Raw genomic sequence first — 22618 nt, 5'->3', positions numbered from 1 at the left:
GCAGCAGGGGTGGGAATGATGCCCTGGTTATGTCGTATCATTGAAAATAGAAATTCAAGGGGTAGGTAGACAGTGGTAAATGCGTTCTACCATTGTAGCAAGTTTCATCCCAATAGCTCTAAAAAAGAGGGAGAAAGGGGCCCTGGAAGCTCCCTCCCTTGGGCAATTACATAACAAAAAAGTAACTAAAAATTTACTTTGCCATCATGCAGCCCTGCTTAGCCCCATGTGTAGCACTAATTGTAGAAGTTAGATGGCCTTCCTCAGAGCATCTACTTTGGCAAACAATATTGATGCGTGGTTGTCTAGAAACAACTGATATTCAAAGACCTCAACTTGGACTTCCCGTTTAGGAACGGCGGCAGATGAAATGACGAAAGGCTCTGTCCATAGTCATTAGCAAGATTAGTGCCTCCAATGAGCTCAGAATAAGGGCAGCAGTTCACCTGGCTACACATAAATAAGCCAACGAGAAGTGCGGACCTTTGCAAACTTTGCAATGGCGGTGTTGATAGGGGAAGCTGTGATCTCAAGGTTTGTAGCCAAATTGTCCTTCTGCAACTGTTTTCAGCAATACTGCCAACCCGCGACTACCTCTCCCAACCGGATTACCTTCCCTCAAGACCACCTTGGAATCAAAGACTATTGCAAGAGGGAGGAGGAAATGAAACAAAAATAATGTACTCTGTTTCCCCGAAAATAAGACATCCCCAAAAAATAAGACCTAGCAGACGTTTTGCTGAATTGCTAAATATAAGTCCTCCCCCAAAAGTAAGACCTAGCAAAGTTTTTGTTTGGAAGCATGCCCAGCGCCCGCCAAACAAAACACCAGAACTTGCAGGATCGGTAAATGTACATACCAGTTGTACATGGAAATAATGGTAATAATATATTAAAATGTTATATTATCTATATTTATACAGTAGTAACAAGAAATTCTTGACAGGAGTCATAGTTTGTCTGGTTTGGTTATGTTGGTTTGTGTTGACAACTACTGTACAGTATATAATAAATGTTCATTTTTTTTGTCCAACAATAAATGTGAATTCTTCTTCATGGAAAAATAAGACATCCCCTAAAAATAAGACCTAGTTTTCGGGCCACTGTCCCATGTTAGCCGACCCAAGTCCCTGTGGGAAGATGGTGGCGAGATAGAAAAATAAAGTTACTTACTTACTAATTACAACATGCACACCTGCCTCCAACAGACAAGAGTTCTTTCTCCCACCCTGGACCTTCCACAGATATATAAACCTCCCTTGCCTAGTTTTCCAACACACCTCACAGGATGTCTGCCACAGATGTGGGCAAAATGTCAGGAGAGAAAGCTTCTGGAACAAGACCAGAAAGTGCGAAAGACTCAAAAAAAATTAACGACTCTCTATTGGCAAGTATTTCATTACAATGATTTACACTGTTAACCTATTGCATACGAACAGGAATATCTAACTGATACAGACAAACAGGCTTAGCACAGCAGGATAAACCGCTGTGTGTGGCAGAAAAATCATGCTGATTAAAAGGTCGGGAGTTTGAGCCTGGGCCAGGGTGAGCACCGGTTGTTAGCTCCAGCTCACTTGCCCATCTAAGCAGGTTGAAAGCCAGAATGTGAGTAGATAAATAGGTACCTCTTTCAGCAGAGAGGTAATAAAGGCGCCATTAAGGACATCAATCAAGAGGAAGTTCCTTGACATGGAAGATGGAGTGACACCACACACCCCCTCTGCCCCCCGTGACCAGTGTCAAGCACAGCCTCCAAGATGCCGAAAATAAGATGGGGAAAAACTGTCTTTACCTCTGTCTCTGTTGTCTGTCCTTATTAATTGTAGAATCAGGCACTGAATGTTTGCCGTGTGTGTGTTCGGTAAAGCCGCTCTGAGTCCCCTTTGAAGCGAGAAGGGCGAGGTATACTGAAAAGAAAAGACAAGGAATTGAACCAAGATCAATACAAGGAGATGATTCAGAAAAATAAGATTATTAGGTTTCAAAATAATAAACAATAATATAGAAGATAGATAAACTTTGGGGGGGATTCTTTTTAGTAATTTAAGCAATGGATATCAGGGTAAGAGAGATCAAAAACCGGGAGTAATGCAGTAACACATGGAGTATTTGACAAAGTACCAAGCAGTGATCCAAGGATGATTTATCCTTACGGAATCCAGTTTGCTCAGGGCTGATTATTTTGTTATGATCCAGCCAGGTTTGCAACTTTATTAATAGGAATTTTGCACAAAGTTTTCCAATTACCGATAGAAGGCCAACTGGCCAGTAATTGGGAGGGTCACCCTTTTTGTAGACTGGAACTATAATGGCAAATTGCCAATGGTTTGGTAGGATGGCGAAGACTGCCACTAAGAGGGGGGTCCACCCCTCAGGATCTGATTTCAAAATCTCTGGGATAATTAAATCTGATCCATCCGCTTTTCCATTTTTAGACCAACTATCAGGTCTGCAACTTCCCGACTGAAACTGGGGGCCAGATGGTCAATTCAGGAGAATTTATCACTGAGCTCTGGGTTTCTAACTCATTAGGCTGAAAAAGTTGGAAAAACGAATACATCAGTTTAATGGAGAGATGGATGGGGTGAAGGTTGGACTTGAATTACTCAGTCCATTGGCCAAGAACCAAAACTGCTGTTTGTTGTTGTTGTTGTTACACCCCACTGTATCTTCCCAAAGGGGACTCAAAGCGGTTTGACATAAAAGCATTAGTGTATAATTTAAAATATACAAATATATAAGCATTAAAACATAATTAAACACAAACAGTACTTAAAAAAATCAGTTAATATCCGTCAAAAACATCCAAAGTTAAAAACCACAGCACCCCCTGACTTGGTCTTCAAAAGCCTGCCTGAATGAAAAGGTTTAGCCTGCCGCCCGAAGGACAACAGGGAGGAGGCCGTTCTGGGTTCCCAGGGCAAGAGGTTCCAGGGGTGAGGAGGGGCATTGGCCACCCAGGAGGAAGGGAGGAAGGAAGGAAGGAAGGAAGGAAGGAAGGAAGGAAGGAAGGAAGGAAGGAAGGAAGGAAGGAAGGAAGGAAGGAAGGCTGCCATATATTTTCCGAGCCCAATTCAAGGTGCAGGTGATCACCTACAAAGCCCTGAACGGTTTGGGACCCACCTACCTTTGTGACCACATTTCCCCCCTATGAACCTACACATTGTCTTCGCTCGTCGGGGGAGGCCCGCCTCTCGATCCCACCACCCTCGCAATTGCAGTTGGTGGGACGAGGGAGAGGGCCTTCTCCGTGGTGGCCCCATCCCGGCTCTGGAACTCTCTCCCCAGGAGATCAGGCAGGCCCCCACCCTCCTCACCTTTCGGAAGAGCCTGAAAACTTGGCTCTTCCAACAGGCCTTTGGCGACTGATCTCCTTAGTAATGGATTGACCTACTGCTTATCTCACTTATTATACCCTATTCCTTTAGCCGCCCATAGTGTATGCCTTCGCCAGCACTTTAACGGGACAATTGTTCTGGGATCGACCTCAGCCTGATTGAATCTGACACTAATGGCACTTTTTTGGCCCAGTTCTTTTTTAGAACCGACCCGGGATTTTATCATAGTATATTTATTGTATCTTATTTATTTATTAGACTTGTATACCACTATTTATTAGACTTGTATGACTAGCCTCACTATAACTCTATTCTGAATGCTATTAAGTTCCTCTCATCGGGATATTTTAATCTAATGATTTTATCTTATATTACTGCTATAGTCCCCCCCACCACCACCACCACCACCTTTCAAGTTGACTGAATGGCATTGGTGGTTGTTTGATATTATTACTGCTGTATAAACCTTTGTTTTAACTTCTGTTTTATTATCTTCTTGTGTTTTAAACTGTGTATATTGCTGGTGTATTTGTGCTGTTACTTTTGTAACATTGTGAGCCGCCCCAGGTCCCCACGGGGAGATGGTGGTGGGGTATAAATAAAGTTTTATTATTATTATTATTATTATTACTCCCAGTTTGGCTCGGAGCGGTTTACAGAAATAGATTAAAACAATACACTTAGCTTGACCTATGACTTGTTTTATTGTTGATTGATTGTTTTATTGTTATGTTTTTATATTGTTTGTGACCTGGGCTTGGCCCCATGTAAGCCGCCCCGAGTCCCTTCGGGGAGATGGGGTGGGGTATAAAAATAAAATTATTATTATTATTATTATTATTATAAGGCCCTCTCTCTCTCTCTCTCTCGTTCTCACCAATTAAGTCTAAGATGGAGAGAAGAGCTTCTCCTGAAGGGGATCCCAGGGCAGGTTCCTCCAAGGGGATGCGGTCAGCCAAACAGCCTGGGCCTGAACCATCCAGGGCTTGGAAGGTCCTAACCAGTACGTACTTTGAATTGTGCCCAGTGACAGACTGGCAGCCAGTGGAGGGGAATGTCCAGTCCCTGCCGCCAGCCCCGGTCAGCAGCCTGGCTCCACCGTTGTGGACCAACCGAAGCTCCCGAGTGTTCTTTCTGCTGTGGTGTTTCATGCTGTGCTTTGGGCTTGGTCCCCTTGGGAGTCTGCCCTAAGCTGGACCCCCGAGCCTCCGCTCCATAGGACCCACTTCGAGGCAGGCCTGTAGCGAGGGGGGGGGGGGTTAGGGGTTCAACCCCCCCCCCCCAAATTTTTCAGATTATAAAAAAAACCTGGTTTACTCATGAATTTTAACTAGTTAACCAAATCCCCATGCTAAATCTATGAGACACAAAACATTAAGAGCCCCTCCAGGCACTATCTCAAGCAGATATTGACAGGTTTGTAGCGGGGGTGGGGGGTGTTAGGGGTTCAACCCCCCCCCCCAAAAATTTTTTTAAAAAAAACCCGAATTTTTTTTCTGGCTACGGCCCTGCTTCGAGGGTCTCCTCTGGCAGGGCGGGAGGCAGAAGGGGGGGGGGAAGGCGCATGCGCCATGGGGAGGAGGACAGAGCAGGCCGCAGCCTCCCCTGGACAGGCCGAGGGAGGGAGGGAGGGAGGCCTGTGGGCGGAGGAGGGCCCGGCGCCTCGACTCCAAAGCCTGAGGGGGAGGGGGGAGGGAGGGGGCGCGGGGGACACACTCGGGGACCCACAAAGCACACCCCCCACACACACACACACACAGGCCCACTCACCTCCTCCGCTCTCTTCTTCCTTTGTCTCCCTCACTCGCCCTCTGCTCCTCCTCCTCCTCCTCCGGAAGTGCGCTCACCCGCCCCCTCTCGTCCTCAGCCTCTCTAGGAAGACGCCTCCCTTCCTCGGTGGACTTCCGCACGGGCCTAACATGGCACGATGCCCACAGGGGGCGGGGCTTCGCGGCACTTGAACAGAGCCCGACACAGGCAGACAGAGACGCGCCTCCTTTCTTTGCCTCCAATGGGAATCCGCCTTCCTCTCCGGCGTCATCCGTCTCCGGGCAGCATCTCCCCCGGCCCTTTCCTCCGCCCTTCTGCCAACTAACGGTCATTCCGGGACCCGCCAATGGGAATCCGCCTTCCTCCCTGACGTCATCCGTCTCCGGGCAGAATCTCCCCTCACCGTTTCCTCCGTCGTTCTGCCGTTAACGGTCATTTTAGGGACCGGCCAATGGGAACCGGGCTCCTGCCGCAACGTCACCGGTCTCCGGGCAGACCCGTCCTCGCCTTCCCGCCTGTTGGTCATGTGACTGGGTAAGTGACCGTTGGGAAGGCCGAGGCCTCCGCCGGGTGAGAGGGGGAAAGGGGGGGGGGCTTCTTTCCTTCCCTCAGGTTCTCTCTCTTTCTCTCTCTCTCTCTCCCTCCCTCCCTCCGGCCCGGCCTGCCTGCCTCTCTCTCTCTCCCGGTGAGTCCCGTTCGCAGCCCCCCCCCCCCCCCCCCAGGTTGGGAACCACTCCGGGCATTTTCTCCTGGCGTTTCACCTGCATCTGTGGCAGGCATCCTCAGAGGTTGTGAGGTCTGTTGGAAACTAGGCAAGTGGGGTATATATCCCTGTGGAATAATGTTCAGGGCGGGAGAAAGAGCTCTTGTCTGCCTCAGGCAAGTGGGAATGTTGCCATTGACCACCTTGATTAGCAGTGAATGGCCTTGTAGACTCAAAGCCTGGTTGCTTCCTGCCTGACCTCCCACAGATATATAACTCCCATTTGCCTAGTTTCCAATAGATCTCACAACCTCTGAGGACGCCTGCCATCGATGCAGGTGAAACGCCAGGAGAGAATGCTTCTGGGTCATGGCCAGACAGCCCGGAAAACTCACAGCAACCCAGTGATTCCGGCCATGAAAGCCTTTGACAACACAAGGCATAATATCAATGGCTGTTTCTGGTGAGCAAGGGAAAAAACATCAATGAGTGCAAAATGCACAGACTCCACGTGTATTTCCTCTGAGGAAGGAGGCGCCCCACTTTTCACCCCAAATGTCTGAGCAGATTTCCGTCGCAGCCTGGCCGGACTGGGAGTGGGATCAGAACTATGAGAGGGAGAGGAAGGGGATGCTGGGGTGGCTTCAGGGGGACACCGGTGGGAAGCGGCTCAAAGCCTCAGGAGGACCTGGCCACTGGACCCCAACCTTGATCAAACAAAACTGTGTAATGCATGTATTGGGTGATATTTTGGGGTACGCTGTGCTAATATTGCATCCAATGTCTTGTGAAGGCACCTGTTCCCCTCCATCCCCCCTACGAGGGGCGCTCATGCAAGATCCCCCCTGGCCCACTTCCTGCAGACTGAGAGCAATGGACCCTGGCCCAGTCCGGAGTCCTTCTTCTCTCCACGGGTGCCACCTCGGGACACACACTTCAACCATCGTTAAGCTACCGTAAACACTTCCTCGCTTGTAGAAGTCGACAGGTTGTTTCAAGAGCCACGTTGTGACTTTGGAAATCAGAGTCTCATCACCTTTGATGGCCTCCCTCCCGCAATTTCCACAGCAGTGAAGCATTATCTGCCCCAGTGATCGTGGTCCCCTTTGCTGGGAAATCCATCCATCCTACTCCGTGCTGGTCCCAAAATACTGTGAGCGTGACCTTGCCTGCCGAGAGTTGGGCACGTGCCTTCTTTGGAGGCCTTGAGTCATGATGCTTCCATTGCATCGACTGGGCTTTAGTCTCAGGATGATAGCAATGGAGCCAGCTTTCATCCCGTGTGATCAGTCTGTTGAGAAAGTCCTCCTGGTTTCCATGGCACATTGTCAATAGAGCCTGAGAGCATTTGACCTGTTCCTGCTTCTGGAAAGGTGTGAGCAGCCGGGGAACCCAGCAAGCAGGTACCTTATACATGTGAAGATGGTCTTGGGTGATTTTTTTCACACTAATCTTGATATTTTGGGCTGGGCTGTGAATGGTTATGTGGCAATTTTCCAAATTGGCAACCTTCACTTGCTGGATGGTGTGTTCATCAATAGCAAAGTGGGTTTCCCCTGGAATGGAAGCTGTTTGCACCGAAGTTCGTACACATTTGAATTGACGATGCCAGTTCTTGACCATGTCATATGATGGGGAATCATCACCATAAACCTCTTTCATCTCATCGAATGTCTCCTTTGGTGTGCAGCCGGCCTTTCAAGTCAAGGAACTTAAAGACTGCTCTGTATTCCACTGGGTCTGTTATCAAACCTCACTCCACTTCAGCACCTCTACAATCAATACCGTTATCAGTTCTGAGTTGTAATTGGTACGTAACCTATAGAGACTTATATCATTACACATGTAGTTTCAACATCCTGTGATAAATAGAAGTGGGTCTGGGGAAATCTTTAGTGAAAGTCCTCATATTTATATACAATCCTGGGAACTGAGATTTTGTACCATTCGTAAATATCCCTCTAGCGATCTCCCAAGCCAGGACATGTCATCCCTTTTGTGTGAGAGTGACAGACAGACAATCCCTTCATCAGTGCGCTGTTGTGCACCGTTTACTTGGCCAGATGTGTCCAGAGGTTTATGATTCCCACGGAACGCAAGGCCAAGCATGGATGAATTAACTTTTTGTGTGTGTATTCTACCCTTGGGATATCTAGCATTATCACCTTTTGTCTTCCATGCCCAGCACTGTTTGCCTTCAAACCTGGATAATTTTGTTCTCTGTCCTGACCGATCTGATTGAGTGGAACTTCACTAGGTACAGACCCACTATATGTGGTCTCTATTGAAATCATTACAAAAGGAGAGGAAGCTGGGAATCCCAGGAGAAAGGCATCTGGGGCCCTCCCTCCTCAGGAGGCCTAAGACCCAAAACAACCCAAACTCCCCAAATCTAGAAACAACCAGGCTCTCTCTTTATCTGGCCTCCCTCCAAGACTCTTTAGGTCTTCCTGTGGGGAAGGATTATGGGAGCTGGAGTCCAAATAAGTAACTTTGGACTAATAGTGTAATAACACTGGAATCTTTATTGCATTTTGGACATGGATTAATATATACCTGATCAACCACTGCCATCAGAAGTGACCAGTAAATGTTAAAGCGGTGGGAGATAATCAAGGCACATTTCCCTTGTTTCTTTCTAAATCCTTGTCTACATGGATGAACACAAATGCATGCTTGGGAGATATATTTGTCTTGGACTACAACTCCCAGGATCCTCCAACACTCCTGCTAGGACTTTCTGCAGGGGTGAAGGGAGTTGTAGTCCAAGAGAGGCATTCCCTTCACTCTCTGGAGCAGGGATTCCCAGACTCCATTCCTCCAGGATTTCTGGGAGGAGGGAGCAAGCTTGTTTTCTGCTGCCCTGCAGACTAGGACACGAAACAATGGCTTCAAACTACAGGAAAGGAGATTCCACCTGAACATCAGGAAGAACTTCCTGACTGTGAGAAGGGCTGTTCGGCAGTGGAACTCTCCCCGGACTGTGGTGGAGGCTCCTTCTTTGGAGGCTTTTAAGCAGAGGCTGGATGGCCATCTGTCAGGGGTGCTTTGAATGCGATTTCCTGCTTCTTGGCAGGGGGTTGGACTGGATGGCCCATGAGGTCTCTTCCAACTCTACTATTCTGTGAAGATCAGGGATTCTGGGACATGGAGTCCCCAGGAGGTGGAAGGCCAGGGCTTGGAAGGGAGGCTCCTGAGAAGGGACCAGGCTTCCATGGCTAAACTTGCCCTTTTCTCCTCAATGGGACATCCTTCCAAATGTTGGCTCTCTTGTCTCCTCGGCCTTTTTTCCCTCCGAACTAAACACACCCAACTCCCTCAGCCATTCCCTAGAGCCCTTCTTTGGAGACATTCTAGCATCTCGAACTCTTGCTTGAATTGCGCTGCTCAGATCTGGACACAGGGTTATTCCAGGGCAGGTCTGATCAAAGTATAGAAGAGAGTTGACTAAAACTGACCCGGATTTAGACATCATGCTCCCATTCCTACAGCCTAGAATCACATTGGCTTTTTAATGTGATGTATCACACTTCATAAAATAAACAATTTTTATTCAAAGACAAAAAACAAAAACAGAAACAAAACAAAGCATGTTGATGCAAATTATAATTTTGGTATTTAATTTTTTTTACACAAATTATAATTTTGGTACATTTTAAGGTACTGCTAAACAAATTTAAAGTGAAGTAGGACACATATTTTGCACAAGAACCAAACTAACGGACTACAAACACTAGTCTACAAAACTCTAACTATATGATTTGGATCTCTATTTCCTTTCAATGCTATTCTATACTCTACTTCTTCAATTTAGTTAATAAGTCCATTTCAACGGATTCATGAATCTTCATCAGTCTTTGTCATCATTCTTTGTCTTCCATTCCCTGCACTTGGGGAGATATGCTGTGTATCCTAATGGACCCTTTGCCAAAGGTGGTGATTAAACAGTCCCAAATATGCAAATGGGTTCACTCTACATAGGGATAAGTACACACAAAGCAAGAGAAATGGTCTCATATTCCGGGGCTCTCTCGGTATAAAGTCTGAGGTTTAATAAACAAACTCAAGATAAGTCAGGACCATATCTCTCTATATATAAAAGGGTAATGGAATCACGGCACCGGACAAAACAACTAAACTAAACGCCCCACAACCTCAAAAATTGACAGCACAACCTCTCATCCATGCCTCTACATTCATACAACAAAAAGAAAAGAAAAATTAAGCCCTAGCCACAGCAACGCTAGTTATAGGAAAATTAAAGTCTTCAATCCGGCGAAAACAGCAGTTCCCAAACTGTGGTCTGTGGACTAGCTGTGGTCCGCAATAACTCAAATAGGGTCCACAGCCTCACCATTACTACAAGGTTGCAATGAGAGTGACTGGTCTCGCGAAACCCTCTTAATAGTGCTGAGGCTTATTAAATATGGTTTTCTGTGGGCGAGCAGATGGCGACTACTGGGTGGCATATGTTCTGTATCAAGAAATAGAGCTGATGTGGTCTCTCCAATGCAGTTTTCTGAATCAGCACCCCAAATAACCAAACCAAATCTAAAGCTGACCAAAATCTGATTTGTAACCCTTTTGGCACTAATTTTGGAGAGTGGTCTCTGGTCAAGTGATCCTCAGTTAAGAAAAGGTTGGGAACCACTGAGCAAAAATAATACAATTGCAGCAACACAGTCGAAGGAACAATGAACACAAGTGCAGGTCAAGAGTCCAATTAATGCAGACAAGTTGAGTACTGCAGATCCAGGTCAGGAGCCAAGGTTACAGTCCACTAGTCACATGCCAGGAGTTCATTCAGCATAATTGATCAAATAACAACCAAGAAATCAAGAGTACAAACAGAGTCCCAAAGTCAAGCTAGAAAGCCAGGGATACAAACAAAGTCCAAGTCCAAACCAAAACGTCAGTCCAGAATTTAGAGTCAATGATTCAGGATACAACAAAGTCCAGACAAGGGTTAAAGGTATAGGACTAGTGCCCAAAATTTCAACCAAGGGGCAGTAATAATAATAACACTTCATTTATATTCTGCCCTATCCCCCCAAAGGGACTAAGGACGGATCACAGTACATACAGTACACATGCACCTGCACGGCAAACATGCAATTGAATGCAGAAGACCCAAGACATATGAAGATAAGACGTTATCTGCAACCAAAGAGCTATTCTTTTTCACAACCCTTTTATCCAGAGATCTCAGCTGCTGCTCATTTCAGCAAACCTTCACATATCATCCTAGAAGCCTGCGATGGGTCTCCTTGGGGAGGAGGTTAGGTGAACCCCTTCCAAGCTTGCTGAAATCCTGAGAAAAGAGCCCCTCTGAGTGACACCTGCTCCCAGTAGCCGTCAACCAAGGCCACACAAACTGCAGTTCTGGAGGAGAGAGAGCAAGGTGCTGGCTTTCATCTTTCCTTCCAATGCTTTTTAAAGATAGCACGGAAACTCAAAGGCTCATCTCCTCTAGCAGAGCATGAGTTCTGTGATGTCTAATGTATGCTGAACTTTCTCTAAAGCACTTTTCATATTCCGTGCATTAAGGTGATTTCTCCCGTGTGGGTCCTTTGATGGGAACGTAGATTATCACTGCGACTGAAGCTTTCTCCACATTCCATGCATTTATAGGGCTTCTCCCCTGTGTGGATTCTTTGATGAGAACGTAGATGGCCACTCTGACAGAAGCTCTTTCCACATTCCATGCATTTATGTGGCTTCTCCCCTGTGTGGATCCTTTGATGGGTACGCAGATTGCTACAATGACGGAAGCTCTTTCCACATTCCAAGCATTTATGTGGCTTCTCCCCTGTGTGGATCCTTTGATGGGAATGTAGACTGCCACTCTGACTGAAGCTCTTTTCACATTCCAAGCATTTATATGGCTTCTCCCCTGTGTGGGTCCTCTGATGGGAACGTAGATTGCCACTGTCACTGAAGCTTTCTCCACATTCCATGCATTTATATGGCTTCTCCCCTGTGTGGGTCCTTTGATGGGAACGTAGACTGCCACTGTGACTGAAGCTTTCTCCACATTCTATGCATTTATATGGCTTCTCCCCTGTGTGGGTCCTTTGATGGGAACGTAGACTGCCACTGTCACTGAAGCTTTCTCCACATTCCATGCATTTATATGGCTTCTCCCCTGTGTGGGTCCTTTCATGGGAACGTAGACTGCCACTGTGACTGAAGCTTTCTCCACATTCCATGCATTTATATGGCTTCTCCCCTGTGTGGGTCCTTTGATGGGAACGTAGACTGCCACTGTGACTGAAGCTTTCTCCACATTCTATGCATTTATTTGGCTTCTCCCCTGTGTGGGTCCTTTGATGGGAACGTAGACTGCCACTCCGACTGAAGCTTTCTCCACATTCCATGCATTTATATGGCTTCTCCCCTGTGTGGATCCTTTGATGGATACGCAGACTATAACTCTGACTGAAGCTCTTTCCACATTCCATGCATTTATATGGCTTCTCCCCTGTGTGGGTCCTTTGATGGGAATGTAGATTACCATTGCGACTGAAGCTTTCTCCACATTCCTTGCATTTATAGGGCTTCTCCCCTGTGTGGGTCCTTTGATGGGAACGTAGATGTCCACTGTGACTGAAGCTTTCTCCACATTCCATGCATTTATAGGGCTTCTCCCCTGTGTGGGTCCTTTGATGGGAACGTAGATTGCCACTGTGACTGAAGCTTTCTCCACATTCCATGCATTTATAGGGCTTCTCCCCTGTGTGGGTCCGTTCATGTACGGTAAGAGAACTTTTCCAATCAAATTGTTTCCCACATTCCATACATTGATGTAACTTCTCCCCTGTGTGTGTTCTAGGATAGGGAGGTAGAGGACTTGCCATTCTTTTATATTTATAATTCAAATATCATGCCAGGGGTTCACAGATATAACCTCTCGAACAGCACAGTCTATGTATTGCTGTAGCCTTCTTCTCACTTTCAGGAAGCTTCTCTTTTTACAGCACAATCTTATTTTCCCTTCTTAATTGTACAGGTATGTAGCTTGAAATGTATTTTTCTACTACTTATTTCTTCTTCTTGTCATTGCTGTGCATCTTGAAGTTACTTTAGACTTAGAGCACTCCTCGGGCAAAGCTCTCACAAGATGTTCTTCGCAGAAATTGTTCAGAAGTTACCTGCCAGACAAATGAGAAGAAAATGTCTTCAGGAGTTGAACAGAGAAAGATCTCATGGAACATGAAGAACAAGTCTCGTGCTGTAACAAACCCAGGGGAAGAGGGAAGGTGCGCATTGCCTGGTGAGAAATGCTTTAACACTTGCCCAACAACGAACAATCCCTCCTCAGCTACAAAGAGGATGGTGCCCAAAGATTCTCTGCGTAAAATAAAATCCAACCCTGCCAATTAAAATCCAACAATACAGCAAAGTTGCAGGTATAACAGGCTGTGAACTGTGAACATTTGATTTTGTGTTTCATTTATTTTTGACATCTTTCACTGAATTAAATGTGGAGCCTCCGGTGGCCTAGGTGATAAAAGCCTTGTGACTTGAAGGTTGGGTTGCTGACCTGAAGGCTGCCAGGTTCGAATCCCACCCGGGGAGAGTGTGGATGAGCTCCCTCTGTCAGCTCCAGCTCCATGCGGGGACATGAGACAAGCCTCCCACAAGGATGGTAAAGCATCAAAACATCCGGGCGTCCCCTGGGCAACGTCCTTGCAGACAGCCAATTCTCACTCCAGAAGCAACTCCGTTTGCTCCTGACACGGAAAAAAAACTGAATTAAATTATTCTCAATGTCTTCTAGAGATATGTGGTCAGCCTTATATAAATTACTGTAATAATGTTTAAAAGTCTGTTGAATTTTGATATTATTAATTAATATTTTATCTTCATGTTGTATCTTAACACTGAGTCCCAGTGTTAGAGAAAGGTGGGGTAGATAGCAACAAAATTATATTAATGGAGGCATCAGTAGGTCAAATGTTTTTCAATATTTACATACAACTGTAATTTAAAATTTAAGATTTTCCAACTCTGATTAAATCATTATTCTAACCTCCTTCAATGTAAACGTGCTTACAGTAATCATCATAGTTTATATTTTCAGTATACATTTTGGGGGAAATGCTGTGTGTATATGAATAAAGAAAAGTGGAAAAGACGAGTGCCGAGAAGGAGAGGAAGGTGCACACTGCACGAGAAAGAAGAGAGCAGGAGAGGCAGGAGAGCTGGGTTGCTGTGCGGAGAGCTGAGGGTCCTGGCAGGAAAGCACCCGAGTAGAAGCCAAGGGGGGCTTTTTCAACCTAAAAAAGGGCTAAAAACTAGGCTTATACTTGAGTATATACAGTATATTCTTTAGCAGCCCCCTCCCCAAGAGTTTGTCTTCCTTTGGTGAAAACACTTAATTCCAATCTCCTGTGAGGCATCAGTTTTCATATTGGAGGTCTGATAACTTTGTTTCTGTGAGTTTTCTGGGCTGTATGGCCATGTTCCAAAAGCATCCTCTCCTAATCTTTTGCCCGTATCTATGGCAGGCATCCTCAGAGGTTGGAAACTAGGCAAGTGGGGTTTATATGTGTGTGTGTGTATATATATGTATAATATCTGTTAATACTGGTAACCAGACTGTGTTCGATTTCATGGTTTTCTCCTTTCTGTTGAAATTGTCCACATGCTTGTGGATTTCAATGGCTTCTCTGTGTAGTCTGACATGGTGATTGTCAGAGGGATCCAACATTTCTGTGTTCTCTGTGTCCAAGTGCTTGGCTTCCCCTAGGCCATGTCTTTGTAGATGGCTGATTCTCTCACACCAAAGAGGTGTTCTCTTCTTCTTCTTCTTCTTCTTCTTCTTCTTATTATTATTATTATTATTATTATTATTATTATTATTATTATTACTAGCTGTGCCCAGCCACGCGTTGCTGTGGCGAAGAATGGTGGTATGGGAAATAAAGTATTGAGAAATTGGTGGTAGTTAAGGTAAAGGGTAAACGTTTTCCCCTGACGTTAAGTCCAGTCATGTCTGATTCTGGGGGTTGGTGCTCATCTCCATTTCTAAGCCGAAGAGCCGTCGTTGTCTGTAGACTCCTCCAAGGTCATGTGGGATGACTGCATGGAGCAGCGTTACCTTCCCACCGGAGCAGTACCTATTGATGCACTCACATTTACATGTTTTTGAACTTCTGGGTTGGCAGAAGCTGGGGCTAACAGTGGGGGCTCTCTCCGCTCCCCCAATTCAAACCTGCGGCCTTTCGGTCCAGAAGTTCAGCAGCTCAGCGCTTTAACATGCTGTGCCATCAGGGGACATTATTTCCTAAAGGTTGTGAATATACAATATTTCTGATTGGTTTTTTTTTGTCTGTTGGAGGCAAGTATGAATGCTGCAATTAGGAAAAATGATTAGGATGTAATGGCCTTGCAGATTTAAAGCCTAGCTGTTTCCTCCCTGAGTGATTTTTTTGTTGGGAGGTGTTAGCTGGCCCTGATTGTTTCCTGTCTGGAATTACCTTGTTTTCAGAGTGGTGTTGTTTGCGATATTTTATGTGCTTCTACTGTCTGTGGCCCTGAGAAAACAGAGGATTGGCCAGACTTTGATGATGGGAATCCTTTGTTGGGAGGTGTTAGCTGGCCCTGATTGTTTTCTGTGTGGAATTCCCCTATTTTCAGAGTGTTGTTCTTTATTTAGTGTTCTGATTTTAGAGATTGTATTGTTCTGTTTTATTATACCACATTAATTTTTATATATTCTGATTTTAGTGTTTTTGAATACTTGGAGCCAGATTGTATTCATTTTCACGGTTGACCGCAACACAATAATAATAATAATAATAATAATAATAGTAAGGATAGTAATGATAGTAATAATAATGACTTCGGTAATACATAGTGCTTCACTGCCTTCTCAGCTTCCTTTCTGGAAGAATCCTTTCTTGGGAGGTGTTAGCTGGCCCTGATTGTTTCCTTTGTGGAATTTCCAATTTCCTTGCTTTATTTACTTTCTTTATTTCTTTATTTCTTTATTACTATTCTGGTTTTAGAGATTATATTGTTCTGCATTATTCTATCCTAGAAATTATTTCATATCAAAGTAGAATCTCACTTATCCAACATTCGATTATACAATGTTCTGGATTATCCAACACAGTCCGCCTTTTCATAATCAATGTTTTTGTAGTCAGTGTTTCAAATTCATTGTGATATTTTACTGGTAAATTTGTAAATACAGTACAGTAGAGTCTCACTTATCCAACATAAGTGGGCTGGCAAAATGTTGGATAACCGAATATGTTGGATAATAAGGAGGCATTAAGGAAAAGCCTATTAAATATCAAATTAGGTTATGATTTTACAAATGAAACACCAAAACATCATGTTAGACAACAAATTTGGCAGAAAAAGTAGTTCAATACGCAGTAATGCTATGTAGTAATTACTGTATTTATGAATTTAGCAATATATCATGATATATTGAAAACATTGACTACAAAAATGCATTGGATAATCCAGAACGTTGGATAAGTGAGACTCTACTGTAATTACTACATAGCATTACTGCACATGGAACTACCTTTTCTGTCAAATTTGTTGTATAATATGATGTTTTGATGCTTAATTTGTATAACGATTACCTAATTTGATGTTTAATCAGCTTTTCCTGAATCCCTTCTTATTATCCAATATATTTACTTATCCTGCCGGCCTGTTTATGTTGGATAAGTGAGAGTCTACTGTATATTGATCATCTTATATTATATGCTTAGAACTGGATTATATGAGGCCCCTTCTTCACAGTTGTATAAAATGCACACTGAAGTGGATTATATGGAAGTGTGGAGTCAAGATAATCCAGTGCAAAGCAGATAATATAAGATTATAAATGGGTTATATAGCTGTGTGGAAGGGCCTTGAGTCTACACTGCCATATAATCCAGTGCAAATTAGATAATCTGTGGAAGAAGCCTAAGTGAGGCCTAAATTTGCCTGTCCCCTAACTGAAACCTGGCTGTCCCTTGGTTGCTAGGCAACGAAGTGGGCAGAGATTAGCCCTCTAAACTGGCAGCAATTGGATAAAAACAATTATTGCTCTCCCTCTAATTAGGACTTTATTTTTCTTTTCTTTTTGTTGTATCAACCTAGAGGCGTGGATGATGGGTTGTGTTGTCAAATTTCGAAGTTGGGGGGCCTGTAGTTTTGTTGTTTTGTCCACTGCCCTGATGCCATCACTCTTTTATATATATAGATTATTATCATCTGCATTTCTATACCGCTTTTCTCACCCCTGGGGGGACTCAAAGCGGTTTACAACATAATAAACGGCAAAATTCAATGCCTTACATATATATAAAAATATATCACATATCTAAATAAAAAGATAGACATTCTGGGAGTCAGTGAACTGAAATGAACTGGAATGGGCCACTACACAAAAGATGACCACCAGATCTACTACTGCGGACAAGAGGAACACCGAGGAAATGGAGTAGACTTCATAGTTAATAATAAAGTTGCGAAAGCAGTAATTGGATACAACCCAAAAAATGATAGAATGATCTCAATTTGAGTTAAAGGCAAGCCATTTAACATCACAGTGATCTAAACATATACCCCAACCACAGTTTCTGAAGAAGTAGAATTAGATAGGTTCTACGAGGATCTACAACACTTAATGGATAACACACCAAAAAGAGACATTATTCTCATTACAGGAGATTGGAATGCTAAGGTGGGCAGTCAAATGATAACCGGGATCACAGGCAAGCATGGTCTGGGACAACAAAATGAAGTAGGACGTAGGCTGATAGAATTTTGCCAGGAAAACTCAATGTGCATAACAAACACTCTCTTCCAACAACCTAAAAGACGGCTTTACACATGGACTTCACCAGATGGTCAACACCGAAATCAGATTGACTACATCCTTTGCAGCCAAAGGTGGCGGACATCCATCCAGTCGGTGAAAACAAGACCTGGAGCTGACTATAGTTCAGATCACGAACTTCTTATTACAAAATTTAGAATCAGACTAAAGAGAATGGGGAAAATACACAGACCAATTAGATATGATCTCACAAATATTCCCAGTGAATATGCAGTGGAGGTGAAGAATAGATTTCAGGGACTAGATTTAATAAATAGTCCCAGAAGAACTATGGACAGAAGTCCACAACATTGTTCAGAAGGCAGCAACAAAGTACGTCCCAAAGAAAAAGAAAATCAAGAAGGCAAGATGGTTGTCTACTGAGACACTGGATGTAGCCCAAGAAAAAAGGAAGGTGAAAGAAAACAGCGATAGGGGGAGATATGCCCAATTAAATGCACAATTCCAGAGGTTAGCCAGGAGAGACAAGGAACTATTTTTGAACAAGCAATTCATGGAAGTGGAAGAAGACAATAGGATAGGAAGGACAAGAGATCTCTTCCGGAAAATCAGAAACATCGGAGGCAAATTTCAGGAAAAAATGGGCTTTGTCAAAAACAAAGATGGCAGGGACCTAACAGAAGATGAAGAGATCAAGAATAGGTGGCGAGAATATACAGAAGATCTGTTTAGGAAGGATAATAATATAGAGGATAGCTTCGACTGTGTGGTGAGTGAATTACAACCAGACATCCTGAGGAGTGAGGTTGAATGGGCCTTAAGAAGCATTGCTAATAACAAGGCAGCAGGAGACGATGAGATACTAGCAGAGCTCTTTGAAATCTTGGAAGGTGATGCTGTCAGGGTGATGTATGCCATATGCCAGCAAATATGGAAAACACAAGATTGGCCATCAGATTGGAAAAAAATCAATTTACATCCCCATACCAAAAAAGGGAAATGCTAAAGAATGCTCTAACTTCCGTCCAGTGGCCCTTATTTCCCATGCCAGTAAGGTAATGCTCAAGATCCTGCAAGGCAGACTCCAGCAATACATGGAGCGAGAGCTGCCAGATGTCCAAGCTGGGTTCAGAAATGGCAGAGGAACCAGAGACCAAATTGCCAATATCCGCTGGATAATGGAGGAAGCCAGGGAGTTTCAGAAAAACATCTACTTCTGCTTTATTGACTATTCTAAAGCCTTCGACTGTGTGGATCATAATAAACTGTGGCATGTTCTTGGTGGTATGGGGATACCAAGTCACCTTGTCTGTCTCCTGAGAAATCTGTATAAAGACCAAGTAGCCACAGTAAGAACAGACCACGGAACAGGAGACGGGTTCAAGATTGGGAAAGGAGTGTGGACATCAGGGCTGCATACTATCGCCCTCCCTATTCAACTTGTACGTAGAACACATCATGCGACATGCGGGGCTCGAGGAATCCAAGGCCAGAGTTAAAATTGCTGGAAGAAACATGAACAACCTTAGGTATGCAGATGATACCACTCTGATGGCTGAAAGTGAGGAGGAGCTGAGGAGCCTTATCACCAAGGGGAAAGAAGAAAGTGCAAAAGCTGGGTTGCAGTTAAACGCCAAGAAAACCAAGATCATGGCAACTACACCTATTGACAACTGGCAAATAGAAGGAGAAAACGTGGAGGCAGTGACAGACTTTATATTTCTAGGCGCGAAGATCACTGCAGCCAGGAAATCAGAAGACGTCTACTTCTTGGGAGGAGAGCAATGGCCAACCTTGACAAAATAGTGAAGAGCAGAGGCATCACACTGGCAACGAAGGTCCACATAGTCAAAGCCATGGTATTCCCCATAGTGACCTATGGCTGTGAGAGCTGGACCATAAGGAAGGCTGAGCGAAGGAAGATAAGATGCTTTTGAACTCTGGTGCTGGAGGAAAATCCTGAGCGTGCCTTGGACCTTGGCAAGAAGGTCCACCCAGTCCATCCTCCAGGAAATAATGCCCAATGGCTGCTCACTGGAGGGAAGGATATTAGAGACAAAGCTGAAGTATTTTGACCACATCATGAGGAGACAGGAAAGCTTGGAAAAGATCATGATGCTGGGGAAAATGGAAGGAAAAAGGAAGGGAGGCCGACCAAAGGCGAGGTGGACAAATTATAATAAAACTTTATTTATATTCCACCCTATCCCCCGTGGAACTCAGGGGAGAGTCCTCTGAGCTCTGTCAGTCATCCAGGCTGTACTGCAGCCATGTTTCAATATCCGAAAAGAAGCCCCATTGAGGAGGAAGAGGAGGGGGAAAGGCTTCCTTTCTGCTGCTCTGGAGACTGAGACAAAGGAGCCAGGAGTTCAAAGGGCAGGATAAGGGATTCCTCCTAAACACGAGGAAGGACTTCCTGAGGGTAAGAAGAAGAGCTGTTCGCAGGGGAACTCTCTGCCTCGGAATCCAGTGGGAGCTCCTTCTTGGAAGATTTAGTCAGAGGCTGGATGGCCATCTGTCGGGAGGGCTTGGGTTGAGTTTCCCTGCCTGGCAGAAGGGGGTGGGGCTGGGTGGCCCTTGGGGTCTCTCCCAACCCTCTGGCTTCGGGGATTCCTCGTGTCTCAGTCCTAGGCCAAGGCTGCCGCCTCCCCCTCCCCCGCCTCCTCCTCAAGGACTTGGGAGATATTTGTCTTGGGATAGAACTCCCAGGTTCCTCCAACCCTCATGCCAGGAGGGTTTCTGGGCGTTGTAGTCCAAGAGAGCCATTCCCTTTGGGGAGAGAGGGAGGGTTAGAAATAAAGTTATTACTATTACTATTATTATCATTATTCCCTCCACTCTCTTGAGCAGGGATTCCCAAACTCTATTCCTCTGGGATTTCTTGGACTTTAGCACCCAGAAGCCTCAGCTGCCTTGGCCCAAGATCAGGGATTCTGGGACATGGAGTCCCCGGAAGTGGAAGGCCAGGGCTTGGGAAGGGAGGCTCCTGAGAAGGGACCAGGCTTCCACGGCTGAACTGCTCTTGCCATCCAGAAATGCTTCCCAATGTTTAGTTGGAAGCTTCTTTCCCACAATGTGAATCAACTGCTTTCCATTTTAGTCACCAGAGTAGCAGGAAAAACTTGCCCTTTTCTCCTCAGTGGGACATCCTTCCCCATATTGGCTCTCCTGTCCCCTCGGCCTTTCTTTCCCTCTCAGCTAAAGATACCCAAACTACTCCCAAGTCCGCCTCACCTTTTGGCACCTGCTGGTCCTTCTCCACTTCGGCCTGGAGCTTCTTCTGCACGGCCTCCGCCAATCCCTCCCTGCAGACGCCCTTCTTTCCGCAGGACGGCCCTCTCTGCCGAGGGAAGGGTCCGGGTTATGGGTCTGTTGCCATTTCAAAAAAGGACAAAGCCATCAAAAAGGGAAAAGCAGCAACAACAGCAGTTCAGCAGATCAGGAGCTCCATAATAATAATAATAATAATAATAATAATAATAATAATAATAATAATAATAATAATAATAATAATAATAATACAGAGGCACAACTATGTGGCCCAAATGATTCATTGGAACTTATGCCTCAAATACCACCTGCCAGCAGCAAAGAACTGGTGGGATCACAAACCTGCAAAAGTACTGGAAAATGTGGGACTTCCGAATCCAGACTGACAAAGTTCTGAAACACAACACACCAGACATCACAGTTGTGGAAAAGAACAAGGTTTGGATCATTGATGTCGCCATCCCAGGTGACAGTCGCATTGACGAAAAACAACAGGAAAAACTCAGCCGCTATCAGGACCTCAAGATTGAACTTCAAAGACTCTGGCAGAAACCAGTGCAGGTGGTCCCGGTGGTGATGGGCACATTGGGTGCTGTGCCAAAAGATCTCAGCCGGCATTTGGAAACAATAGACATTGACAAAATTACGATCTGCCAGCTGCAAAAGGCCACCCTCCTGGGATCTGCGCGCATCATCCGAAAATACATCACACAATCCTAGACACTTGGGAAGTGTTTGACTTGAGATTTTGTGATATGAAATCCAGCATATCTATCTTGTTCTCTGTGTCATAATTGTCAGAGCGCGCGGTTTGGATAAACACACATGTAGCGGAAGATCAACGAAGAATCACTGGCACCAATAACGAGGCTGAAGCCTGTTTGGCTATCTACAAAAGGTTTACTAACAAACGGAAAACTCTCAAGACGACATATACATACAGAGTGCAAATAGGCAGAGGGCAGAGGGAAGAACAGATAACACAGCAAGCTATTTATAACCACCTCTGCTGTCTGATGCAATACACAGTTAACTCTTTACACACTCGCATAGTGGACAGCAGACAGCATGATGCAATCTCCAGCTCTCATTGCAACACTATAACTCAATTACATTTAAACAACTCTATATACAATCATTCCCACTTCAACAATAATAAAATAATAATAATAAGCAGATGAAACAATAGATCCCATATTCAGCTGCTGCAAGAAGATCGCACAGACAGACTACAAGCAGAGGCATAACACCGTTGCTCAGATGATTCATTGGAACTTGTGCCACAAATACCATCTGCTTGCAACAAAGAACTGGTGGAATCACAAGCCCAAAAACGTTACAGAGAATGAACATGTCAAGCTAATCTGGGACTTCCGAATTCAGATAGAATTTTGGAGCACAATACTCCTGACCTCACGGTCGTGTTAAAAAATAAAGTATGGATTGTCAATATTGCAATTCCAGGTGACAGCAGGATTGAGGAGAAACAACTGGAAAAGCTGACATGATATGAGGATTTAAAGATCGAATTACAAGGACTCTAGCACAAGCCAGTCAAGGTAGTCCCAGTGGTGATCAGCACACTGGGTGCAGTGCCTAAAAACCTTGGCCTGCACTTAAACACAATCGGCGCTGACAAAATCCCCACCTGCCAGCTGCAGAAGGCCACCTGACTGGGATCTGCTTGCATTAATCACCGATACATCACACAGCCCTAGACACTTGGGAAAGGTCCGATGT

The 22618-nt window shown here is 44.9% G+C and overlaps 2 protein-coding genes across 7 annotated transcripts in view; one reads left to right on the top strand and one right to left on the bottom strand.

Moving 5' to 3' along the window:
* The window catches only part of LOC107983936 (zinc finger protein 135-like), a 38716-nt gene that overhangs the window by 8583 nt on the left and 7515 nt on the right, over positions 1 to 22618 (bottom strand). Inside the window, exons 1-2 of one of the 6 annotated variants that reach the window (XM_062973076.1) lie at positions 5112 to 5458; positions 1796 to 1910 (exon numbers count right to left, since the gene is read on the bottom strand). The exons of 2 other annotated variants lie outside the window; for them this stretch is intronic. In XM_062973076.1, coding sequence (XP_062829146.1) covers positions 1832 to 1910; positions 5112 to 5443 — 411 coding nt within the window. In that variant the 5' untranslated portion in view covers positions 5444 to 5458 and the 3' untranslated portion in view covers positions 1796 to 1831. Of the gene's footprint in view, positions 1 to 1795; positions 1911 to 5111; positions 5459 to 9348; positions 12966 to 20842; positions 20978 to 22618 lie in introns of those variants that run through there. 3 more of the 6 variants (XM_062973071.1, XM_062973073.1, XM_062973074.1) reach the window with 3 other exon arrangements.
* Positions 5542 to 22618, top strand: part of LOC134296957 (zinc finger protein 24-like) — a 206608-nt gene continuing 189531 nt past the window's right edge. Inside the window, exon 1 of the mRNA XM_062973167.1 lies at positions 5542 to 5645. The gene's annotated coding sequence lies outside the window, so the exon portion shown is untranslated. The remainder of the gene's footprint in view (positions 5646 to 22618) is intronic.

The sequence above is a fragment of the Anolis carolinensis genome, chromosome 2 (genome assembly GCF_035594765.1).
Source record: "Anolis carolinensis isolate JA03-04 chromosome 2, rAnoCar3.1.pri, whole genome shotgun sequence".
Taxonomy (NCBI): domain Eukaryota; kingdom Metazoa; phylum Chordata; class Lepidosauria; order Squamata; family Dactyloidae; genus Anolis; species Anolis carolinensis.
The sequence above is the reverse complement of the archived record's forward strand: the minus strand, read 5'-3'. Positions and strand labels throughout refer to the sequence as shown.